The sequence below is a fragment of the Chenopodium album genome, chromosome 22 (genome assembly GCF_948465745.1).
Source record: "Chenopodium album chromosome 22, dcCheAlbu1.1, whole genome shotgun sequence".
Taxonomy (NCBI): Eukaryota; Viridiplantae; Streptophyta; class Magnoliopsida; order Caryophyllales; family Amaranthaceae; genus Chenopodium; species Chenopodium album.
Window position 1 is genome coordinate 27,197,209 of NC_137855.1, and position 16,910 is coordinate 27,214,118.

At 37.5% G+C, this 16,910-nt stretch overlaps 1 protein-coding gene across 1 annotated transcript; it reads left to right on the forward strand.

Annotated features, from left to right (window-relative positions):
* Positions 1-1,978: 1,978 nt before the first annotated feature.
* LOC145604123 (uncharacterized) lies at positions 1,979-4,705 on the forward strand. Its single transcript, XM_081660072.1, has 2 exons — positions 1,979-2,366; positions 4,695-4,705. Exons 1-2 carry the CDS (start codon positions 1,979-1,981, stop codon positions 4,703-4,705), a joined length of 399 nt encoding a protein of 132 aa, XP_081516198.1.
* The last annotated feature ends 12,205 nt before the right edge of the window (positions 4,706-16,910 follow it).

A 16,910-nucleotide genomic window follows, 5' to 3' on the forward strand; every position in this document is an offset into this window, starting at 1 on the left:
TTCCTGGATACCTGTGTTGTGGTTTTCATTGATGATATCTTGATATATTCTAAGGATGAAGAAGAGCATGAGAAACATTTAAAGATGATCTTAGATGTGTTGCAGAAGCAGAAATGGTATGCCAAGTTGTCTAAATGTGAATTCTAGTTGAAGGAAGTTGCTTTTCTAGGGCATATCATTAGGAAGGAAGTTGTGAAGGTGGATCCTGCAAAGGTTAAAGCCGTGGTTGAATGAGAAAGTCCTAAGAATGTGTCCGAGGTTTGGAGTTTCCTTGGTCTTGCTGGGTATTACCGGCGTTTTGTGAAGGACTTCTCCAAGATAGCCCAACCTCTAACCAAGTTGATGCACAAGGAATGCAAGTTTAGGTGGTCCGAAGAATGTGAGGAGGCTTTTCAATCATTGAAGAGGAGTTTGACTTCTGCACCAGTTCTTACCTTGCCTAGTGAAGGGGTGGAATTTAAAGTGTATAGTGATGCCTCAAAGAATGGTCTTGGTTGTGTTCTGATGCAGCAGGGAAAGGTCATTGCCTATGCTTCGAGGCAGTTAAAGGTTCACGAAAGGAACTACCCCACTCATGATCTTGAATTGGCTGCTGTGGTTTTCGCGCTCAAAATATGGCGACACTATCTTTACGGTGTTCAATACAAGATGTACACAGATCGCAAAAATCTGAAATACATTTTCACTCAAAAGGACCTGAATATGAGGCAAAGGAGGTGGTTGGAAGTAATCAAGGATTATGATTTGTCTTTGGATTATCGTGAGGCAAAAGCAAATAAGGTAGCAGATGCTCTAAGCCGTAAGAGCAATCAGTCTTTGAATGCAATTAGGGTTTTGCCTAAAGGTTTGTGCAAAGAGTTTCGTAAGCTCAACATTGAAATGGTGCCACAAGGATATGTTGATTCATGTTTGAATGCAATGAGTGTTGAACCTGTGTTGTACCGAGAGTTACGAGATAAGTAAAAGGGGGATTCGAGACTCGAGAAGATCCGTGAAGCCAAAGCACAAGGTCAAGCTGAAAATTTTGAGATCTGTGGTTATGGTAGTCTGAAGTTCATGGGTCGTTGGTGTGTCCCAAATGATTCTGAGTTGAAAAGGAAAATTCTCAAGGAAGCTCATAACACTCCCTATTCTGTTCATCTTGGGGGTGATAAGCTATATAAGGACTTGAAGGTGAATTTTTGGTGGCCGGGTATGAAGAAGGAGATCGCTGAGTTTGTTGCTCGATGCTTGGTTTGTCAAAAGGTGAAGATTGAACATCAAAGGCCTGGAGGGTTGCTTCAACCTTTGCCTATTCCAGCATGGAAGTTTGATTCTATCTCCATGGATTTTGTTATGGGTTCCCGGTAACTTCAGGGGGATTGAATGATGTTTGGGTGATAGTGAACTGATTGACCAAGGTTGCTAGGTTCATTCCTATGAAGAACATTTGGCCAATGGAGAAGTTTGTCGAGGCTTATGCTAATGAGATCATCCGTCTTCATGGTGTTCCGAAGGATATTGTATCGGATCAAGACCCGAGGTTCTTGTCTCATTTCTGGGTTGCATTACAAGAAGCGTTTGGCACGAAGCTTAAATTGAGTACTGCTTTTCATGTTGCCACTGATGGTCAAACTGAGAGGACTATCCAGACTCTAGAGGATATGCTGCGTGCTTGTGCTTTAGAGTTTCAGCAGTCGTGGGTGAAATCTCTAAGTCTTGTAGAATTCTCCTACAACAACAGTAGTTATCAAGCTAGTATCCGGATGGCTCCTTATGAGGCTCTTTATGGGAGGAAGTGTCGTAGCCCTACTTGCTGGAGTGACATTAGCGACTCTTTGGTTCTAGGGCCAGAATTGATTCAAGATACTGTTGAAAAGGTAAAGGTGATCCGTGCTAGATTGAAAGCTGCACAAGATAGGCAGAAATCTTATGCTGATCTTCGGCGAAAAATGTTTCCTATGAGGTAGGGGAAAAGGTTTTGTTGAAAGTGTCTCCGATGAAGGGGGTAATGCGCTTCGGTAAGAAAGGGAAGCTCAGTCCGAAGTACTTAGGTCCCTATGAGATCCTTGAAAGGGTCGAAGAAGTTGCTTACCGGTTGGCATTGCCGCCAGAGTTGTCAAAGGTTCATGACGTATTTCACGCGTCACAACTACGAAGGTATCGTAGTGATCTATCTCATGTTATCCCAGTTGAGACATTTGAGGTTGAACCCAACTTGACTTTTGAGGAGGGACCAGTTCGAATTCTCGACCGTCAGGATAGAACTCTTCGAAGGAAAGTTGTTCCTTTGGTGAAAGTCTTGTGGAGAAGTCAAAAGTATGAGGAAGCCACATGGAAAACCGAAGAGTCAATGCGACTAAAATACCCTGAGTTGTTCGAAGCAGGTACTTAATTAATTCTATCTGTTTTCTTTTACCTCTATTATTTTGAGTGTTGAGTTGATTTATGCTTGTTTACAAGTTTCGAGGACGAAACATTTTGTGAGTAGGGGTGACTGTAATACCCCATATGGTTTGTGACGTAAGTATTTTTAAAATGTATATTTATACTAATATTTTCTTTAATTTTATACGAATTTTATTTTCTTATTTAAGTAATATAAATAATATATTATTTTGAGTATCGATTGTCTTAGTGCTAGTTCGTCATAGTAGTAATTTTAAGTTAAGCGTGCGAATTAGTTTCATAGAGTGTTGGACCGACCAAACTATTTTACCCACTAGTGTTGACCCATTTACTAAGTCACGTAAAGGGGAGAAATTAAAGGGGATTTGCTGGCTGCTAATGCTCCTTGTAACCCCCATCCTAATTACCTCTCCATTGATGATTGTAACCCCAATCCCTTTAATTTTGCCTAACCCTCAAACTTCTCTCCTTCCCCTTTATTTTAACCTCACGCTGCCGAGCCATGTTATATCATTCTTGCTGCATTCTAGTCTCTAAACTCACAAAATTTTCTCACAAAAAAAAAGTCCACAAAGTAACGGGTTCCATTGGAGGGCGTTTGGAGTATTGATTCTTGTTCGTTGGGGCTCGTTTGTGCTCGTTCTTGTACTCTACTTTCAAGGTAACTAGAACTATCCCTTAGACTAGATTTCACCTAGTTTAGAATGCATGATTTAGGCCTAGAACAATTGAGAAAGTCGTATGACGAAAACTAGTACGATCGTTATAGAAACTAATCTTAATTAGATGAATTGTGAACTGTTTTCCAAATGATTTTTGTGTGACATGCGTGTTTCATGGGACTGCCATATACCAATTTTGTATGTTAATTATCAAGGATTAAGTTCATGAGATTATTCATGATTACCGTTAGACGATAAATAATTATTCATGCTTGACCATATCCATGCTATGTATATTTTGTTGGAGATTTTTGTAACTGGACTAGCAAGTTATGAATGGTTGTGCTGTGAAACATAGAGTTGACTTTCACAGCTAATAATAACAAAATTAGTGGCTTAAATCTTAGTTTAATTGGGTCATGGTTTTTAACTGGTATAAGTGGTGGTATTTTGTGAAGTATAGTGCGGTTTCGAGAAGTAATATGGAGTGAGTTGTTGCCTGCAATTTATGTGAAAATAGTGTTAGTATAATACTCTGATTGTCACTTTATAAATCATGCTAGGAATTCATGTAATCATATTATGCAATGTATTTTCAAGTTATTAATTTGTACAATGACTAGTAATTTAAGTAGGTGAACTTTGGCTTGATAATATTGGATTAGTGTCTGAACTTTTATGTAATCTGTTGGTTGGGATTAGTTTAGGGTATATAATCATGATTTATCCTTTTTATGTCTCTTATTATACCTTATTATACTTGTGTCAATGTGTGGGTCAATGTGTGCAAGTTTGATAATTTTTAGAGCAACAATCTTATTATTCTGATTTATAGAAGTATGTATTTGCAATTTGTATAAGTTGGACAACATGTATATGAATGTGTATAGTGTGCATATTTTGTGATTAAAAGACTTCTCATGGTGTTGGTAACAGAATATTTAACCTATACATATTGCGGTGTTTGATTTGATAATATTTGAGTATAAGACCATATGTGGCATCTCTGCTGATCATTGATAATTTTATTTAAAATTATATTATATTATTTTATCGAATCTTATATTGACTGTAAGTTAGGAGCCATTGGACTGCGGGATTCTAATGGTTAGAACATGCCAACTACTTGGCTGCGGGATTCAAGTAGTATAACCTATGTTAATTGTTGTCGTCCGGGAGGTTCGATGGTGTAAGACCATATTTGGCTTCTATTCGGCACTGAGAGTTTGGCCATTCTTAGACACAGTCTCTTGTGAGCTGACTGGAGGTTCGCCTGACAAACCTTAGGAAGTGGACTGCGGGTTTCACTAGCGTTCGATCCTACTTTATTCAAATTGTTTTTCTATGATATAAATATTATTACTAAACTGTTTAACCGGTCTTGCTTGATTGAATTATTATATGAACTTTAACAATTATTTTTATTCCGTTTGCAAGTTTTAATTTACTAAGTAACCCTATGTTCCATTGGCTAGTTTCTTTCTAATATCGTTATTTTCTTTTAGTTCATGCCTTGTGACTTTGTTTTCATATTCCTTTTTCTTTGTTCTTACCTTGTCTTGATTCTTGCTATGTGATCTCCTTGTCTTTGGGAGAACTGCTAGTTACTCCCCACTGATTGTGGAACCTAAATGTTATTTGCAGGTGAAGAGTAGCTTCTGCTGAGTCTTGGCTGAGAGCAGAGTGTTTAGTTTGTTTCTTAACACTTTTATAGACTTCCCTATGTTATCTTTAGACTGTTTAGTTTTCTATGTTTATTGAGTTTTCTTTCACTTAAATAATTTATTTATTCAGTTGTTTCCTTTATTTTATTTTTTTAGTAACCTTTAGAGTGACATTACCGTCTCGACGTTATTTCCGCTTCACCTTCTGTTTTTAGACGGGGTGTTACAAAATATATGATAGAAAAAGCCGTCCAAAGTTACAAAAGGCAAGGACATAAAAATTGCAAAGTTGTAAAAGCCGTCCAAAGTTAAAAGAGGCGAGGACAATTGCTTTGAAGTTATGCATAAAAAAAAAGTTGAAAATGAGAAAATTCAAATTTATTTTGATGTGATTCTTTTCCCCTTTTCAAGCATTGAGGACAATGCTTCCTTTAAGCTTGGGGGAGAAGCGTTTACACTTTTTGAAAATATGATTGTGATTATGGCTTTGAATAAGCTTGGGGGAGTTAGTTTGTTTTTGTTTGGTGACTACTTGATTGTGATTCCAAGAAAGGGCCCGTTCTTTGCTTCACTATTAGGGATACCACCAAATTTTAAAATTTTAGCCTACACCTAACCCTTTTTGCCCTTACGTTACGACCATGGGAAAGACCTTTCGACCTAGAGGTTGAGTCAAATTTCGAGGGAGGGCATTATGAGTTAAAACCTAAAGAGAGGGGATGCATAGTCAAGACGTCGTGTATCCCAATAGTGTTTCTTTTCCGGCTCCTTCGAGGAGCTATTGAGATGCTTGTTAGAGGGAGATTGGAGACTGTAGGGAGAACGCGGTAAGATAGAACGGGATGAAGGTGAATTGTGATAACTAGTTCTCTATGTTTAGCATACTCTATGTTTTAATTAACCTCGGATATCTTGAAACGCGCATACCTCTATTGCTTAAAAAAAATGTTTATTCATTTCAAATGTGGTCATTTTGTAAAGTTTAATTCGTAAAGGTTTCAATTTTGTTTCTTTTTCTTTTAATTTCCTTTTTGTTGCTTGCCTCATGTATGTTTGTGGAGAGTTATAGGTTAAGCTCTTAGGAAACCTTTACGAGACCTCACTCGGCCATATAGGCGACTTTGGGGTTTAAAGGGCTTGTTGTAGCGAAAAACAACTGTGATTCCTATGAAAGTGAGTCTTAGTGTATATTCTCGTCTTATATCTTTCTTTTTCTTTTTGAATAAGTTTTTCATCCTTATTCTTTCTTGCTTTGTTTTGCATGAGGACGAGAAAAAGTTTAGCTTGGGGGAATTTGATGAGTGTCATTTATGGCACCCATTTGGTTCTTTTTAGGGTAAATTTCATGCTATTCTATAGCTCTTTTACTTAACTTTTCCTTAATTTTATTCTTTATTTCTTTTAGTTTGCATTTACTTAGTTTGATTTCTTTCTTTTTGCATTTCTTAGTTTATTTTGTTATTTTCTCTTTTATTTGCTTGTTTTCCTTTAATTTTCAGGTTAAGGTCGTTATCCAAGTTTCCCGAGGCCTCTTCCCAAGTTCAGCATTGATTACGATGTCTAGTGTTCTCCATTTGAAGCTCAATCATAGAGAAGTGCAAGTTCCTAAGTCCTTGAGCTGTGCATTCAAGCCGTGGGGGCATGATTTCTAGTCTTGAACCCGCAAACATGGAGTTTAGAAGTCTCGTGTTTATCAAGAGCATTAAGTGGAATGCTTGAGGAGCATCAGGATGATAGGGAAGAGGGCTCCCCTGCTCCTAGGCGTGAGCTCGCACGACCATGGCGCGGTGCGCGGCATGGTGGCGCGGGCGCGGGCGCGCCTATCTTGGTCCCTGTTCCATACCCAGTTTTGAGCGGCCGCGCTCCCCCTTACGGTTAGCCGCACCTGTATGGGTTTATTTGGGGACGATCTAACTATTTTCTCTTAGTTAGTTTTACTATATATTGATTTTCTTTCTATTTTTAGAGATACTTCAATTTTTCAGAAATTAGGCTAGAATTGTAGCAAGAGACACTCTAGATTGTAGAGAGAGAGATGTTCTTGATTGTTGATTGATGATTGAAGATTGTTAATTCTAGCATTTCCTCCATCGAATTGAAGCAAGTTAATAAGGATTTCTTTTACTTTAATGCAATTTTTAGCTTATCATTTCAATTGCTTTGTTTATTGTTCAAGTTTGAATTGATTTGTGATTGAATTAGTTGTATTGATATGATGATTATGAAATTGTTGATTAGCTTAGTTTTGATATTAACTTTGATGGATAGTGAGTAGTTCTCTTGCTAGGGGAATGGTGAAGCATGTATGAGTGATGGATTGATGCTAATTGGGGGGAATTGATGGAGTTGATGTTGTGATTAAATTGGTTGATTGATTAAGTGCATGTGTGTGATTAATTGAAGAGTAGCTAACTTTGATTTGTTACACTAGAATGCATTGTAAGCTTGCATTGATACGAAAAATTGATATGTGGCTTGCTTTTGTCGATTGAGTAGGTTTGCAAGGTTTCTAGTTAGAGTCTCTCGTAGTTGGCGCTAGCTTGAGCTCTAGGAGATTAGCCTACCTTACTCTCTTGATTTCTTAGTTGATTTTCCCTCGCAACACTTGACTTAGTCATCTCCAATCCAAATTAGCTATGTCCATTCCGAGTACATGCGGATCCTAACCCTAGTGCTTGTTAAATTTAATTTCAATTTGGTTATTTTATTGTTTTGAATACACACACCTCACTTTAGCATTTATTTACCATTCCTAGTGGTTCGACCCTCGACTTACTCTATGCTTTGTGTAGGGGTGTGTTGAAAGATTATAAATTTTGTTTTGACCAAGGGTAGATTAGTTTTCAACGACCTAGTCTTACCCTATGGTCACTTGCTACTAGGCATGGCGCGCTATGACACTGCTAGCATGCTAGCTAGCCAATGCGCCAGCACGCACACATGCACAGCAAGCCGCATATGCTATGCAAGCTACTGGTGCACTTGTGTACGACTAGTGCTGCTAGCCTTGCTAGCGACGCGCCAGTTGCCTAGCCATATGCACCCATCTCCCTTGGTTTGGGGCGGTGCGCATGCTAGCACCTCTTGCCCCTAGCACTCAGTTTGCTAGAGGCATTACGATGCTAAGGGTATTTCTGTATACGTGGACACCCAAAAATGTCTCACCAAAACCAAACCCGATGATGAACACCTTTCACAGCAATTATTGGCCGGGTTGAGTTTTTAATATTTGGAGTGCTTAAATCCATGTTCTATCCAATAAATTTCATTAACCAATCCATTTCCTAGCTCATTTCCCTAAACCATAACTTGTTAACCACTTTTCGTGTCCACATCGCAAAATCGAGAGGAAATGATTTTTTGGTCTTATAATTTTGATCCAATTATTATTTGGTTGGATAGGCCTTGAAATAAGCTTTCCAACCACATATCATAATCCCAATTCCAAGCTATAACAAAATAGATATGAGCAAAACACTTAACTCGGCCCAAAACCGATACCCTTCCACTAAAACGGCCATAGCTTAAAATCTAAAAATTATTTTGACCTGATTCTAATTGGGTTAGAAAGTAGTCTTGAGAAGATTTCCAATTATATATTAAATGCCTTATTCCAAGCTACGGATCAAAGTTATCGCAATTTTAAAAACGTAAAAAACAAAGAACAGGTATCGTCGTGCAGGAAACAAAACCACTGCGTCACGAGGGAAAGTGACGTGGCACGGGGCCTGGTACTGTGACACGGGAATTCTCAATGTGTCACGGTGTCTGGTTCCGTGACACGAGAATTCTCGTGCTTATTTCCGCGCTCCTTTAACGCGTAAATTCCCCGCATCACGGGAGATGATGACGTGGCACGGGGTATGGTACCATGACACGGGATTTCTCACTGTGTCACGGTGCTTTCCCTTGTCTTTTCCACGTTTCATTCCCACGCGCTTATGAATCTGGACGCAAAAACTCCACCATGTCACGGCAAATCTTTCCGTGTCACGGTGCACACCCCGTGACACGGGATTGCGCCATGTTTTATCCGCGTAATCCCTAAACGCGTTTTATCCTCCGTAGGCCAAATATGTCCCGCGTCACTCAAATTTTCCCCGCGTCACGGGATTTTCCCCCTGAAAGGGTCTTCCCCCGTCTGACGGTGCCTGGCACCGTGTCACGGTGTTCTCTGCCGTGTCGCGGTGTTAATTTTTAGGGTTTTTATCTCTTTAGGGTTTCGTATGTTCCCACTGCTCATTTTCACTATAAATAGGACCCCTCCCCCGTTCTGCAATTCGGGGCATAAAATCCTTCTCTCTTTCTCTCTTTTACACCAAAAATTATTATTTTCTCTTTCTCTCATATTCTAAGCCTTAAACCTATATTCCTAATTACACCATTCTTCCCTTAAGCACTCCAAGGAGTCTATACTTAACCCGAGGTTCCGTCCTTAAACCAAGGCATGAAAGGTACAAATAACTGAGGGTTTGGACCAAATCAAATCTACATTTATTTAATTTAATTTTCATCTGATTTATATTTATTTATTGAAGTTACTGACCTTTTATTCATGATGTAGCAATTTTAAGGAACGCGTGGAATTTGAGTATTTAATTAATTTAATTACTCTTATTTTATTTTAATATTGCTAGCATCATGATTAGGTTATTTTATATTCGATTTGACTAACGCTATTATTGTTAAATTGCTTTCAATATTAATGTTTATTCTATTATATTTATTGATCACCATATTGCATGTTAAAGGGAATATGTAATTGAAAATCACACCTAATAAGAAAATATTAATAACCGGTTTAGGTTCCTTTTTAATATTGTTGTTGAAAGGAATGGTGTCCTTCGAACAAGTGTACTATTCCGTTAGTGGGTTCAGAATTATTAGAAAGCTCATATATTCAGTAAGGTCAAGTGATCGGAATGCCTAGGTGGAGGCCGCTTCCGATCAGTAATATTAATGCATAATTAATATTACAGCTTAATCTTAACTGAACCCTTTGGGTCACACCTTTAGGAGTAAACGATTCGACTCGACGAATTAATTCATAAGAAATTAATTCGTCGCCCGGGTATTAAATATTTAGACGTCAGAAATTTGAGCTTAGAGCGTCGAAACCGAGCGTTGGAAGTCGAGTCAAAACTAGTAAATGACGAGACGCGCAAATAATAATAAATCGCCAATATTTCCCAAAATACCCCTAGCATCGGAGTGCCCCGAGCATCCGAGTGTTAGGGGCAAAAATGTCCTAGCATAGGAGGCTAGCAAGCGCACCAAGTCGTGCCATGCATGGCCGGCTGGTGCATGCTAGCGCACCATAGCTAGCAGCCGCAAGCATGCGTGCTAGCAGCGCACCCAAGGGCTAGCAGCCCACACTTGTGTGTGTGGCTTGCTAGCCATAGAAGCAGCCCGCAACATCAAGTGCGGGGCTGGGCTCTTGGCCGGGCTGTGGCTGGGCCATAGGGCCGAGTACTAGGGGAAGCAAGTGGGAGCATATGGAAGCAAGTGGGGTGAGGGACACGTGGCACAAGGAGAGTCTTGAGTGGGGAGCAAGTATGGTCCCCTACTCACCATGTGGTCCTCACCACCCTTTACATATGATAGTGTCACTTGTAAATTTATTATTAGTTTGCTTATTTATTTTAATTTAGCTTTAAAATAATTGTAGAATTTTATGACCCCCAAATTGATGGGATAGAAATTCCTTCTCTCCCTCTTGCTTATAATAACCCATCTTGGGTTTTTGGGAAGTGTGCTTGAGTAGGAGTTCAATAGAGCATTGCATTAGCAAAAACTCTTAAACTCATATAATACTCGGGTTTTTGTCGAACCTCGCTAACCTCGAGGTTACAGACCTAAAAGTCGCTAGTAGTTTTTGCGGGTGGATTTGCATAGGAGGCTTGCATATTTTCGGAGCTTAAAGCTTTCAAGTAGGAGCCAGACTTTGAGGGCGAAGCACGCTTCAAAGGTAAATTCTGAATTTATCCTTTTATGTTTATTTGTTATGCTTTATGGTTTTATTAATTGCGAGTGGTTCTTTGGGTCATGGTTGTTTCAGCGGTAAGTTGGACTTACCAAAACCCAACATCGGTATCGGAGCCTCGCTCGTTTATTTTTAAAATCATGATATTTTATCAAGATGTTTTTATGGCTTAATTTTTCTGGTTTTGAGTTGCTAATTAGATTAGTAACTCATTTAATTTATTTTAACCTTGTATTAAAGCTATCATCAGCCCCGAACCCAGATTTTAACCCAAAAATAGTGAACTTTGGGTGGAAAAGGCGTTTTGGAAATGGTTTTACCCTTAGAGGACCCGGTTATTAGCCAAAAAACGACCAGTAATGCACTTTTCGAGGGTTTTTTTTGTTTTGACGAAAAATTTAAAGTCTTTTTAACCTTGAAAATTAATTGCATATTTATGGTGGTTATGTAATTGGTTCAATACATATTTTTAATGCAATTTTAAACCTCTTTGTGGTAATTTGTGCTTGAAAGCTTGGTTTTATTTTTCACATAATTGCAAATTAATTGCATTAAGTGTGAATTTGTTGTTCTTTGAGGCTTCCAAGTACTAAAGATTTAATCTTTAATTATGTTAAGTGATTGAAACTTTAAGTTACTAAATTTTATGAATTTTTGTTAAACTTTGTTGATTTAATTATTTTTTAGTTGATTGGAATCACAAAGTTTGAAACTTTGTGATAGAAAATTGTTTATCTTTAAATTGGAAGACATAATTTTTCAAGGATTCACAAGTATTAAAGTTGGAATCTTTATTGAACTTATGTTCATTTTTTTTCCAACTCCCTCTTATTTTGTCAAAAACTCAAGATTAATTTAAATTAATTAAATTAATAGTGAGTAATTGCCTTCTTATTTTGTTGCACCATGTTACCAATTTAATTAAATAATGGTTCTTGGGAATTATTTTGGTTAGATGCACTTTGAAAATTTTATTTTAAGTTAGACTTGTTTAAAATTTTCATTTTGCTCAATAAATTAGTTCTAAAATTAATTTTGAATTGATTAAAATGTCACGGAAAATTTAAGATCAAAGTCCCGAGGCTATGGCGCGCAAATCAAGGCATAAGCACCCTTGGCTAGCCGCGCTGCATAGCTACTCGCATGTGGCTGCCAAGGGGCTTCCATTTGTGTGCGTACAGCTAAGCCGTGGCTGCTGCGCACGGTCGCAAGCAGCATCACAGAGGTAGCACGCTGCCTTGTGCGTGCGTGTGTGCGTGTTGTGTTGCGTGGTGCATGGGGCTGCTGTGGCGCGGGTGTGGGGGCACTAGCATGTTGTGCTTATGCTTGGTGCATACGTCATGTGCGGGGGCAATGACGTGACAATGCACTCAACCCCTTAATTAGCACATGTATCATTGGCAATTTAATTTTTGTATGTTTTTGCCGTTTTATTTATTTTAATTAATTTTGTTTATTTTAATAAAAAATTTGGAGGCTAGGCCTCGGTTTTGAGCAGCATTGGCAAAATTTATTTTGACAAATTATGGATTTTACCGGCTTAATTAATTGAATTAATTGAGTTGGATGCGGAATTTAGTGGGAGCTTCAAATATTATTTGCGCTTATTTACATAACAGGTTCAAACAACTTTGACTAGTTTTAATTAAGCGTGTTAATTGGATTAACCACCTAGATTAGTTACTAGTTCACGCGTGTTTATGCATTACTACTTGTTTATCGTTGTAAAATGCATGGGCCATTCACATATAGTGAATGGATTAATGGAATGTATATTCTCTCACAGGTTTTATGAAATGGGAACTAGTGGAGCCCGATTAGGATAGAAAATACGGACTGCGATCCGTGATGTATTTTTGTAAATTTAAATACGGTCTGCGTATCGTTGAGTATTTTTGTGCCTTAATATTTAGATTAATCCTAATCGTAGATACTAGTAGTTGCATTTAATTATGGTCAAGTCTTGAAGATAGAGGTTCTTGGAAGACAGCTATGAAGTTGCAAATGAAGACCTTTTGAAGATCTCAAGGGGTCATGCTAGTTGCTAAATGCATCTATATTTATGTTTTTTGATAAATATATGTTTATGTATATGAATTATATATTAGATGCATGTTTAGGATTTCGAATGTTGTGAAGATTAATTAAGTTCCTTAAATCAACCAACATAGAAACCCTAGGTCCCTAAATATTGAGTAAAACTTGCCATTCCAAAACAAGACTTACCAACCAAACGAGGGTAGTGGTGGGCTACACCAAAGCGAGGCATCACTAACTCTCCAAGGAGCTTAAGGCATACCGGGTATGCAAGTTGATTTTGGTTGTACTCAATGATATGAGTGATGGAGTCCTAACATGTCGTGGCAAAGAGAGTAAATTGGTGAGAGAGCATTAAATGCGAAGATTTATTCAACAAAGAGTGGCTTGGAGCCATTAGCAAAGCGTTGCTTACCAAAGGAGATTGAGTGTTAAGACAAGCCAAAGCATGCTTAACCACTCTTTGTTTCTTCGGATCTTGGAATTGACTTATTCTCACCCAAAATGGGGACAACTTTAAATGTGTGAATAAGACGTTTTAAATAAGTTTGATTAAAAATGCATGAATTCAATCTTATTTAAATATCATGAATGGTTTTTTATTTCAAATTCTTTCAATTATAGAATCATGTCTTCAAATAACTCAAACAACCAATTCTCGTTATGCTCAATTCTCGACAAGGAGAAGTTGAGTGGGCAAACTTTTCTTGATTGGCAAAGGATTTGCGAAATGTTCTCATGCAAGAGCAAAAGGAATATGTCCTTGTTGAGGAAATTCCCGAGGCTCCCAATGAGGAGGTGACTCAGGCTGCCCTAAATCGATGGCAAAGTGCCATCGAGATGTCAAATGCATCATGTTGGCCACAATGTCTCCAGAGCATCAAAAGACTTTCTTTGAGAAGGAGACAGATTTTGAGATCATTTCTGAACTGCATAATTGAAGGAGTTATGTCTTCGATAAGTGCAATTACTAAATATATCAAGGATCACTATTATGGAGATAATAAGTTCATTCTTTTGGGGCGTCATCCTCTGTTGCTAGACTATGAGAGATGATCTTTGGACTAGTCAAATAGTTCAAAGCCCACTAGAATGGATCCTATGACGTCACACACAAGGGTATTGGGTTAAGCAAGTAAGAGGCCCATTAATGGGCCTCATGAGCAATTGACTAATCATGAATTGGATTGGGCTAGCATAGTTAGATTGGAATTAGGTTTTGGGCTTTTGACATGGGCTCTTATTTAGAGATGAGATCTATAAATAAGATCCATGCCTAGGGTTTGCAGTATGAGTCATAATTCACACACAGTGAATTTTGACATCAAGGCAACCAATCCCAAAACCCTAATCCTCTCTCTAACTCACGGCCCTCATTTCCCCTCGTCCGTACGGCCGGCCACCCTAGGTTGCGCGTGTGGTGGTTCGTGGTGGTTCTTGGTTAGTTTGTCTCTCCTCTCCATAGAAGGTCGATTGAAGAGTTCTTTCGCAACTAACTAGCATTAGTGGAGGTCTTAATCCATGCCCGTGGACCAAGTAGAGGAGTCACGCTTGAGGTTCTTTATCTCCCCTTGTTCTTGCTCGATCGCACGTGGAATCACGCTTCAAAGGTACAATTATGTGTTCTTTATGTGTTACGCAATGATCCTTGGTTTAGGTGCTTTATGAATATGATTCATGTTATTTCCGCTGCGTAATACCTATAAACCCCTACAATAATATGTTTCAAGAGCAGGCCCGAACTGAAAGGTTTGAAACCCACAGGCGGATCCTAGAGAGCAAGCTCAAGAAAGGTGAGCCAGTCAGCCCACATGTACTCAAAATGATAAGATTGTTTGAGAACATGGGAAGACTTGATGCGGGGTATTCAACCGAGATGGCAATTGACATCATTCTCCACTCGCTGCACAAAGGCTCTTGAGGTTCATTTTCATATAGTTGGGGGTTTTTAATTATTTATTAACCTTATATTGATTAAGGTTATATTTATTTGTAGGGTGTGTTCGACCAAGATTCTTGAGTTCTTTTGGTGTGTATAGCTAAGCAAGGATCAAGGTACGTTACGTGGCTAGATACCTTTGAAAGTGATTGGTTTGAATAACATGTTTTATATGATTTGATTGGTGATTGAATTAAAATGATTTGAATTATGATTTTGAAATAAATTATGTTTGGGGGTATTGGTAAAAGTATTTTGAACGATCGATTTTTAAATCATGTTTTGAATGGTTTGATCGAATTACCAATCATGTTTAAAGGAATTTATTTGAAAATTTTTTGAATTGAAGAAAAGGTTTTTCAAAGAAGAGTTATTAATTTTGAAAAGTTATTAATATGAGATTTTATTCTCAAGTATTTATTTAAAAGGTTTTGATTTTGAAAGCATGTGGATGGAGTTTTAATTATATTGGAATTATTGGATATTAAAACAATTTATTATTGAACCATTTAAATATTATTATTAATGCTTTATAAGCATGTTGGTAATCCCACTATGCGGATTTGGTTTATTGATAAGACTATGGACTTTGTATGACCTAGTGTTTCCTCAAGAATAGCCTTGTAATATAAGGAGACTAGCTTGGGGGGTGTGCACACTTGGGTGAAGAATTGGATTTAAAGAAATTGGTTCAAAAGGGAATTGAATTTTTAAAGGAATTGGTTTATCAATTATTTTTAATGTTGAATCATTAGAATTCGTTATGAATCATAAGTTTTGGAATTATTGGATTATTTATTGGAAATTGGTTTTAAAGCATGTTTGCGAATAAATTGAGATTACATTATCTTGAACTTATCGTACTTAGCATATTTTGCTAATCCGTATTTCCTATTTGTTTTGGTTCGCCCTGTTTACCGTAATGGTAAGCAGTGTTGACTATTTTCAGGTGGAGTCATGAATGAGCATATGGGAGTCCCGGGATTTGCTTCACCAAGTTTAGGAATGTTGGTCTTGTCTTCATTTTGAGTACTCATAACAATGTTACTATTTTTATAAGTATTAATAAAAGAAACTTGAGTTTCCGCTGCAAAGTATTGGTTTATTTTAGTAAGTTTGAGTAGCCTTGCGTAATCACGCGGCGGTAATACGCTCAAGTCTATATCTACGGTATAATTTTACGTATTATACTGGTATTTCCGTAGAAGGAGATTTGGGGGTGTTACAAAGTGGTATTAGTTTTAACGATCCTAAAAATATTAAAAATTGGAGTAGTAATAAAACTTGTGGATAGACTTCAGAGGGCATATAGGATAGATAGAGTTTCGCATTTGTGTGAGAGTCAAAGTTTATTTTTACTTAAAAACTATTTTCCTATTTGTGGAAAGATGAAAGAGAAAAGGATTCTCGAGTTCTCTACGGAGACCTTTAATGGGTACGTCTCTCTGTCTAGGAAAGGCTCACCTCAACGTCGTAGGTAACTTTCCTGGGAGACTCGGGCTTGACCGTCCTTTAATCTTGATTTAAGTAAATATTTATTATTTTCGAAAATAAAAAGAATTGAAATTATTTGAACTTGAGTATGCGATTATGTGTGCATTAAAGTTGGTGTTAAAACACCTTAGAGTATGGTGTAGAGGTCCGAATTTTTGAGTTATCGCCCATGGTTGGATGATCTTAAGTATGCTTGGTTTATCATTGAGTTATGAATTGCTTAATGCAAATAGAATTTATGAGTTGAGTTGCTTATGTGAAATACCATAGAATTGATAATTTATATGTGTAAACAAGATAAAAATGATTGATAATATGAGGAAGGAATTCTTTGATTTTTACTATTTGAAAGGTGATGGGAGGTTCGGAAATTATGTTGTTTTGATGCTCATAGTTGAGTCATCTTAAGTTATACTTGTTGATTTATACGTATTACTTCATATACAAGGAATTCATTGAGTTTTGATTTGAATAGCTTATAAGGAATAACATTAATGCGTTTACTGAATTTATTTATTTATATGTTTAAATAAATGTTATGAAGTAAAAAAGTAGTTTTCCCTCAAAAAAAAAGTAAAGAAGTAGTTTCTTTAATATTTATTACTGGAAAGGTGAAGGGATTAATACATTTTAATTAACCACCCTTGTTCTACCTCTTATCGAGAAGTTTGACCTTGAAGTGTTACTCAACCACCATGGCTAGTTCTATTATTTCTAACCCATTTATCTAGAGCTAAAAAGTG

Coding starts and splice junctions, on each gene's coding strand:
- LOC145604123 (XM_081660072.1), top strand. CDS start 1,979: ATGAAGGGGGTAATGCGCTTCGGTAAGAAAGGGAAGCTCAGTCCGAAG.